The sequence below is a fragment of the Oncorhynchus mykiss genome, chromosome Y (genome assembly GCF_013265735.2).
Source record: "Oncorhynchus mykiss isolate Arlee chromosome Y, USDA_OmykA_1.1, whole genome shotgun sequence".
Lineage (NCBI taxonomy): Eukaryota > Metazoa > Chordata > Actinopteri > Salmoniformes > Salmonidae > Oncorhynchus > Oncorhynchus mykiss.
This window is the reverse complement of record NC_048593.1, coordinates 17,675,732-17,684,900: the sequence shown is the minus strand read 5'-3', so window position 1 is coordinate 17,684,900 and position 9,169 is coordinate 17,675,732. Positions and strand designations below refer to the sequence as shown.

General features: G+C 48.1%; 1 protein-coding gene across 2 annotated transcripts in view; it reads left to right on the top strand.

The window, feature by feature from the left end:
* The window catches only part of LOC110509738 (splicing factor, suppressor of white-apricot homolog), a 124,318-nt gene extending 115,849 nt beyond the window's left edge, over positions 1-8,469 (top strand). For both annotated transcript variants that reach the window (XM_036967199.1, XM_036967198.1), the window contains exons 17-18: positions 1,596-1,668; positions 7,616-8,469. In XM_036967199.1, the coding sequence (XP_036823094.1) occupies positions 1,596-1,668; positions 7,616-7,681 (139 nt within the window). In that variant the 3' untranslated portion in view covers positions 7,682-8,469. The remainder of the gene's footprint in view (positions 1-1,595; positions 1,669-7,615) is intronic.
* Positions 8,470-9,169: the final 700 nt, after the last annotated feature.

Below are 9,169 nucleotides of genomic sequence, written 5' to 3'. Positions count from 1 at the left end.
TTTTGCAGTCGTGTTCCTTGCCTTAGCTGCGTCGCAAATGGCACCCTATTCCCTGTTTAGTGCACTTCTTTTGACCGGGTCCTGTAAAGCTCTGGTCTAAAGTAGGGCACTATGTAGGGAGTAGGGGGCCATTTGGGATGTATATTAGTGTAAAGTAGTGCACTATGTAGGGAGCTGGGGCCATTTGGAACATAACCAGAGCGTTCTGAAGCTGACCTCTCTGAAGCTGAAGGATGGATTGGTTTGGCCAACATGACTGACCTGTTGAATGGAACATGAAATGTGTGGAAGCACAGAATCACGTCTGCTCAGATTGGGGGGGAGATATCTTTTGTATCCTAAATTATTTTCATTTGAATATGAATAAAACTTCTCTGAGGGGATATTGGAAAAACATTTTTTTGCATGGTCATTCTATTGGAAGTTGCAAGGAGCTCCCGCTGCTTTTGTGATTTATTTATTCGTTTTTCGGCTGTTCTTGTCATGTGTGTTCCGACGAGTGGAACTTTGATGAGCAACTTCTGTTTCTTGAGAAAGGGTCTCTCTCTCCCTCCTCTCTCTCTCTCACTCTTTCTGCTTGTCTGTCCAGTTTTACAACACTCAGCAGGCAGTCCCCATGAATATTGTATAAAGACCTTTCATATACACATCCTCTCTTTCATCCATCTCTCCCTCTCTCTCCCCCACCTTCTCTTTCTCTCTCCCACTCTCTCCCCCACCTTCTCTTTCTCTCTCCCATTCTCTCCCCCACCTTCTTTCTCTCTCCATCTCTTCCCCCACCTTCTCTTTCTCTCTCCCACTCTCTCCCCCACCTTCTCTTTCTCTCTCCCATTCTCTCCCCCACCTTCTTTCTCTCTCCATCTCTCCCCCACCTTCTCTTTCTCTCTCCATCTCTCCCCCACCTTCTCTTTCTCTCTCCATCTCTCCCTATCTCTCTCTCTCTCCACCCACCTTCTCTTTCTCTTTCCACCCACCTTCTCTTTCTCTCTCTCCATCTCTCCCTATCTCTCTCTCCATCTCTCCCTATCTCTCTCTCCCCCACCTTCTCTTTCTCTCGCCATCTCTCTCTACTCACCTTCTCTTTCTCTCTCCATCTCTCCCTATCTCTCTCTCCCCATCTTCTCTTTCTCTCTCCATCTCTCCCCCCACCTTCTCTTTCTCTCTCCATCTCTCCCTATCTCTCTCTCTCTCCCCCCACCTTCTCTTTCTCTCTCCATCTCTCCCTATCTCTCTCTCTCTCCCCCCACCTTCTATTTCTCTCTCCATCTCTCCCCCCACCTTCTCTTTCTCTCTCCATCTCTCCCTATCTCTCTCTCCTCCACCTTCTCTTTCTCTCTCCATCTCTCCCTATTTCTCTCTCCCACCTTCTCTCTCCATCTCTCCCTATCTCTCTCTCCCACCTTTTCTTTCTATCTCCATCTCTCCCTATCTCTCTCTCCTCCACATTTTCTTTCTCTCTCTCTTTGCCCCTCTCTCTCCCTCTCTCCTTTCCCCTTTCTCTCCCTCTCTCTTTGCCCCTCTCTCCTTTCCCCTCTCTCTCCCTCTCTATTCGCCCCATTCTTTGTCTCTCTCTCTCTCTCTCTCTCTCTTTTCAGGGACGGCTCGCAGGAGAAAGAGAAACAAGTGTCCACAGCCATCGTCTCCTCCATGCAGTCCAAAATCACTCAGGTATCTGCCTCTTCTTCACTCTCTCACTGTATGTACGTTAACATGGGCCCATACCTGCCTCTTCTTCACTCTCTCACTGTATGAACGTTAACAGGGGCCCATATTCACAAAGTTTTTCAGACTATGAGTGCTGATCGAGGATGAGGACCCATCTGTCCATATAATCTTATTCGAAGGGAAAAGCACAAAGCAAAGCGGTTCAGAATCATTGTTCGCTGAGACACACGTATAGGGGCTGTGGTTCCAAGGACAGTCCAGCCCTCGTGGCAGCCGTATTATACAGAACACACTGCTCAGAGATTTCGATTCGCTGATCCCAGCAGCGATTACATGTTTCCATCGTCCAGCTCTGTGGGCTCAGAGCAGCTGATCTCTGTCCTCGGGTCACATTTGGCATCCCTCCTCTGTGGTCATTGAAGTGCACGTGGAAATGTTTTATTTGTTGTGTTTCGCTCCCTGTCCTGGTGTTTCTGTCTCTCTCTCTCTCTCTCTCTCTCTCTCTCTCTCTCTCTCTCACTTTTCTCCTGTCTTTGTGCCGCAACGGCAGCTGACAACTAATTTACATTACAGAAGCGTTAATCTCCACGAGAGCGAAAAAGAGGATCAACTCTTCCCCAAAAGTCCTGAATTTGACATATCTCTGTCCTGTCTCTGTCTCTGGGTAGGATCACACTTCCTGTTCAGCAACTGGGCTATGAGTCAGGAACAGGTAGTTTGTTATATTGGTAGTCTACGGGCGAAACCATACTGTAAAGGAGACCATTAGAGAGATCTATTGGAGTTTTATCAGCGTAGGTTTGAAATCACTTAAAAGCTTAAATACCAGCAGGGGGTGTGCAGACCCATGTGTTTCAATTTCATGTTGAAATGCTGCTTCCTTCGGTGGGATCTTTTAACCACCTCACACCTGTTGTACCACTTAATAAATACGCTGATCAATCCATATGGAATCCTCACGTTTGCTCTATGGTTTATTCCATGTCTTACTTTCAGGCTGTGAGAACATTCCTTCTCCAATTGCACGAATGTCTGTCTTGGCGCATATCACAAAGTCATGCCTTCGCTGAACCCCTTTAGAGGTTCGAGCCCCTGTCCTCTCCATCTGATGTTATGCATCAGTCCTGACTCATGAGGACCCTGCTGGGTCTGATAGATAGAGAGACCACCTCACAGCCTTTTGATTAGAACCAGCCCTGTCTGCCGGGGAGAATGCTGCGTTCATGCCCTGTCTGGATCAGCACTCGTGAGTGCTCATAAGAATTTGAGCCTCTACATGGTGCCAGGCTTTGAGTGTGCTTTGGGGACCGTGTGTGTGCTTGCGTGTGCTTTCCTGCGTGGATTTTTTTAATTTTATTTATTTCACCTTTATTTAATGAGGTAGGCTAGTTGAGAACAAGTTCTCATTTACAACTGCGACCTGGCCAAGATAAAGCATAGCAGTGTGAACAGACAACAACACAGAGTTACACATGGAGTAAACAATTAACAAGTCAATAACACAGTGGAGAAAAAAAAAAAAAGAGTCTATATACAGTGTGTGCAAAAGGCATGAGGACGTAGGTGAATAATTACAATTTAGCAGATTAACACTGGAGTGATAAATGATCAGATGGTCATGTGCAGGTAGAGATACTGGTGTGCAAAAGAGCAGAAAAGTAAATAAATATAAACAGTATGGGGATGAGGTAGGTAAATTGGGTGGGCTATTTACAGATGGACTATGTACAGCTGCAGCGATCGGTTAGCTGCTCAGATAGCAGATGTTTGAAGTTGGTGAGGGAGATAAAAGTCTCCAACTTCAACGATTTTTGCAATTCGTTCCAGTCACAGGCAGCAGAGAACTGGAAGGCAGCCAAATGAGGTGTTGGCTTTAGGGATGATCAGAGAGATACACCTGCTGGAGCGCGTGCTACGGGTGGGTGTTGCCATCGTGACCAGTGAACTGAGATAAGGCGGAGCTTTACCCAGCATGGACTTGTAGATGACCTGGAGCCAGTGGGTCTGGGGACGAATATGTAGTGAGGGCCAGCCGAATAGAGCATACAAGACACAGTGGTGGGTGGTATAAGGTGCTTTAGTAACAAAAGGGATGGCACTGTGATAAACTGCATCCAGTTTGCTGAGTAGAGTATTGGAAGCTATTTTGTAGATGACATCGCCGAAGTCGGATCGGTAGGATAGTCAGTTTTACTAGGGTAAGTTTGGCGGCGTGAGTGAAGGAGGCTTTGTTGCGGAATAGAAAGCCGACTCTAGATTTGATTTTAGATATTCTCTTCCTGTGTGTTTTCCTGTGTGGATTTTCTCTTCCTGTGTGTTTTCTTGTGTGGATTTTCTCTTCCTGTGTGTTTTCCTTTGCATGTTTGAGTCAATGGTCACTAATCACTCCATCCCCAAAACACCCTGTTAATTCTGATGTGGTGTGTAAGAAGGGTGATGTCTTTGTGTGTGTGTTTAAGGTGATGTATGAGCTGAGCGACATGTCAGCAGTGTGATTTACAGGGGGGGGGTCGGGTCAGAGTGGCCTGTGTATTGTGGACAGAGAGAGCGAGACGCATAGGTCATATGAGTGGGTTAGGGAAATAGGGGAGGAAGGAGGAAAAGAGGGCATGGGAGAGAGTGGTTGAAACCTCTCCCTGGTCCTGCTCTGTATGAGGAAGTTTTCTGGAGGAGGATCTGAGGCACACAGTGAAAGTAAAGCTGACATCACCCAGCCATCTCTGAATGAAAATACCAGAGTAGCAGCACTGCTGTTTGGAACACCCACATTAGTTTTGTGCTCAGACATACTGTACGTACATCGTCCCTGGCCACTTATTGAACTGCCAGCCCCATCGGCGTGATGACTTTGGTTCATGATGATGCACTCAACAAATGTCATGTACTTTTGTTCATTGGAATAGCATTTTGGGGTGAATTCTGTACTCTGTTTTTCCTTCATTACGGAAGCTGGCTGAATGCGCTGTGTGGCTGGGGATGGGCTGTGTTTTTTAGAGAGAGAGCATAGAGTGTTCCCTCCATTACAGGGTATTAGTCTGGTCTGCAGTCAGGAGAGGACCAGAGAGACACTGATAGAGTCAGCCTGACTGGCTGGTGGAGGCAGCCTGACTTGACTGGCTGGTGGAGGCAGCCTGACTTGACTGGCTGGTGGAGGCAGCCTGACTTGACCGGCTGGTGGAGGCAGCCTGACTTGACTGGCTGGTGGAGGCAGCCTGACTTGACTGGCTGGTGGAGGCAGCCTGACTTGACCGGCTGGTGGAGGCAGCCTGACTTGACCGGCTGGTGGAGGCAGCCTGACTTGACCGGCTGGTGGAGGCAGCCTGACTTGACCGGCTGGTGGAGGCAGCCTGACTTGACCGGCTGGTGGAGGCAGCCTGACTTGACCGGCTGGTGGAGGCAGCCAGTCGTTAAGATCGAGAAACGTATTGACCGAGATGGACACATTCAGAGTTAGAAGAGACTAACATACAGGCTTGTAGAGATTCAAATAATGGAACGGTAGAGAGAATGGGACATGGACCGAGGCTAGATAACGACCCTTGACATGTAAAAATCAATACAGTGACCGTGGCAAAGAATAGAGACCACTGAAGCTGTAGAAAACACCACAGTAACTCACCTCCATAGTGGACCTTGATGTGTAGAATTAATGCACCTTAATGTGTAGAATTCAGTCCAAAGAGAATGACTGCGGTGTAGGAGTGTCTCCAAATGGACTGACGGTAGTGAATGAAGGAATCTGATGGTGTAAATGAGTGAGTGGGTTTTGGCTGCAGCGGAGGCAGAGTGGTCCTGCCTGCAGCTATAGCCCATCTCTGTGAACGGTCTACAGTTGCCAGTGAGTGAGCTGGTATTTGGAGCGGAGCCACTCTGCTGTCTGGCCACGGGCCCCGATGTATGTAAGAGGAGCTGTTCCTCATTACAAACTGACCAGATGGACCTCTCGCTGCCGCACACACGTTTTACCCCTGGCACACAATCTGTGATCCCTCTATCACATACAATGTCCCTCACCGCTCCCATACTCACTCCCCTTACACTTCACACTGATTAAAGTGTCAGCGTCCCTTCCTCTCTCTTTCGTTCACAAGGCTCTGGAAGCCAGTCCACTCGTCCCCCTCTCGTCCTTGATACTGTAATGTGAGCTCTTGTGCTCTGCCTCCCCTCGTCTCCTCTTCTTTTCATTCTCCTCCGAGAGCTTGCCTGCTCTGCCAGCTCTGTCTGCTTTCTCTGCCACTCCTGAGGGATCCTCCTCTCTCTGCCTCCTCTCACTCAGCACTCTCTCACTCATCCCCAGGCTCGTGATGAACCTTTCTCCCTCTCTCTCTGCTCATGGAGCCCATTCATTCTCCCAGCACTGCTGGAGGTGAGAGGTGGTTGGTGTGAGGCTGAGCTCTCCTTCTGGGGACTGTGCCGGTTGGTGAGACGGTCCTCTACAGAAAAGGGTTTCTCTATGCTCCTTTTAGACCTTGTCTGCATCCGAAATCTCAGTGCCAGGCTCAGCTATGGGTGACCGTGTGTGTGCTTCCGTTTTCCTGTGTGTATTTTGTCTTCGTGTGTTTACTTTGCATGTGTGAGTCGGCGTTCACGAACCACTCCATCCCCAAAACACCTATGTTAATTCCGACGTGATCTTGTGGGTGCGCATGCACATGACATGTTGTGACAGCAGCTTGTCAGCGGTGTGATTAGGGCTGTTAATTACAGTACGCTGACAGAAGAGCTGATGGCTAGCCAGTACCAGGGTAGTATAGGGCAGAGTAGGACATTATCCAGGCTTAGCAGGACTTGATCCAGGCTTAGCCCTCCTCTTTCTCCTGATGCCAAAGATCAAAGTGCTCTTAGTCAGAAACATCCCCCTGGAGGACTCTATGGACCCCTTCCAACCACATTGCCAGGCTCCCTCTTTCCTGCTGTCTTTTACACACCCTTTACTCGTTCTCTCAGACTCTCTCTGACTCGTACGTTTGTCTTTGACACTTTCCCGCCTTCTCTTACACTCACACGTACTTAAAACACAGATCTCTCATCAGTACGCAGAGTCAGGCGCTAGACGTCCCTGAGAGAGAGACACTTAGAGGCTTCAGGACCAGCCCTGTCTAAAGCCCCACTCTCACATAATTTACCTCCGACATTAACTCCATTATTCATAACGCCTTTTTGTTTGTCCCTCTATCTCAAATTCCTGCACCTCCTTCCCGCTGTTTTAACAGTGGCTGGCCAGGTTGTACTCCCCTCAACGACCCAGACCACCACCACTGCTTTCACTCTGATGTGTCCCTCCGTCTCTCTGTGCGTGTGCTCTTGCTTTCTCACTCGGGAGTTTGTTTTACGACTGATATGGAGCAGGGCTTTATTTGACGTTGTGGCTCAATATCTCCGTCAGCCACAGGAGAAGGAGGAGGGGGAGAACAGCCGGAGAAGAGGAGGAGACATAGCGATAGACAATACATGCCCCACATCACCCCTGAGCAAGGAGAAGCTTCTATGACAAGTGGCCTGTTCAGCGGCTTGATTATCTCCCCTATTTGATGTGTATTCTCCGGGTTGGATTGTGTTCAGATTGGGACTGCTTACCTAATAAGGAGTGGATCTGAGGGCCTTCTGTTGCAGGGAGGAGAGAAGCCATCCCACAGCCCACTGTCATAAATAGTCAGGAATACATTAAGCTGTCCTAGTTGAAAGATAACCCCAGGGAGAGGCAGGGAGGAAGATTTGTGTTTGTGTTGAATTGTGATGGTGGGGGAATGCTCTCTGAGAGAGTAGACAATTTTGCGTGCATCAGTATTTGATCCAGATTATATGACTGTAGGCTTCTTAATCAAGACGTTTCCTCTGGTCCTCATTATTGGTCTTTTATATGGCACACTCTCACTCACTCTTTCCCCTCCCTCTCCTTGTGTCTGTTTCTCTCTCTCCTCTCATCCCCCTCTCCCCTTCTCCTTTTCAGGATCTGATGGCCAAAGTACGTGCCATGCTGGCTTCCTCGAAGACCTCCCAGCCCAACACTCCCTGAAGAGGCGTGGCTTTCTAGCAGCTGGTTGGAAAAGGGGTGGAGCTTTACCACGTCTGCCTCTCCATGACGACAGCCTCCAGCTAAAGGCCCTCGGCCAGTCAGCAGGCAGAGTCTTTGCGCGCAACCGCGTTTTGCCTCTTCAGCTTTTATCTTCCTCTCATTTTTTTTATTTGACTTTGATACTTAATTGGTTGAGTTTATCTACAGTGTATTCTGAACGGCAGTAGATGTAAAGGATTTTCTGCAACTGAGAGCAGTGTAGATTAGCTCCTAAATCAACTAAATGGGTCTGTTCTACCTGTCGAGAGAGAGCCTGCGTCACAGCAATGGTCACGTAGCCTGAGAAAGTTTGGACACCTCTGTTCCCGACATATGTTATTCACACGAATAAAGACAACAGAGCATCAAAGCGCGGAAATAATTCATGCAGAACCTTGCATCTTTCAACAACGACAAAAATATATAATTTTCTGGAAAGTGATGGAGATCGTTGCGACATAATTGCTCAGCTGCCAGAGGGCCTAAAGCATATCCTTCTGTGAAGGATTGTTACGTTTATTTCTTTCTCACACTTTCTCTCTCCTTCTCCTTTTGTTTTCCTCTTTCTCTCCATTGCTCTTTCTCTTACTTTGCCAGGTCAGTTTTAAGGCTGGGGTCTTTGGTTGTCAGTCCCTGTTGTCACTCAGTTCCAGTGTGTGGTCTTCAATTTGTGTTTCTAAGTTTGTACAGGGCTGATTGGGAGTCTGCTTTCTAACACAAACTATCAATAAAGTTTGAACGATGATGTAGCACGGTGTTGTGTTCTTCATGGTTGGAGACTGGCTGGTACAGAAAGGCCAGGGGTCAGCTTCCCACTCATTTTAAATCAATTCATCTCGATAATGAATTATTGGTCAGAAATTAATGAGCATATAATGCCATAACATAAATAGATGAAATAAATATACACTCAAATGCTCCCTCTTTTAAGGACAAAGCAGACCATGCGGACGAACGGTTAACAGCGGAGCCAGCGGGGAGCCATCTTATCGCCTCTGATTACAGAACATCAAGCTTCTTTTTATTGCCAGACGATTAAATGTTTAATTGCCACATTCGTCGCCACCTAGCATGTGAACTACTGCGCATGGCCGATGTTCGGTATGGTGTCTTTTCCTTTAGTACCTTTTTAAGCTAAAGCCCACGGTTTAGACTGTCGGTGGCTGAAGAACGGGTTAGACTGTCGGTGGCTGAAGAACGGGTTAGACTGTCGGTGGCTGAAGAACGGGTTAGACTGTCGGTGGCTGAAGAACGGGTTAGACTGTCGGTGGCTGAAGAACGGGTTAGACTGTCGGTGGCTGAAGAACGGGTTAGACTGTCGGTGGCTGAAGAACGGGTTAGACTGTCGGTGGCTGAAGAACGGTTTAGACTGTCGGTGGCTGAAGAACGGTTTAGACTGTCGGTGGCTGAAGAACGGTTTAGACTGTCGGTGGCTGAAGAACGGTTTAG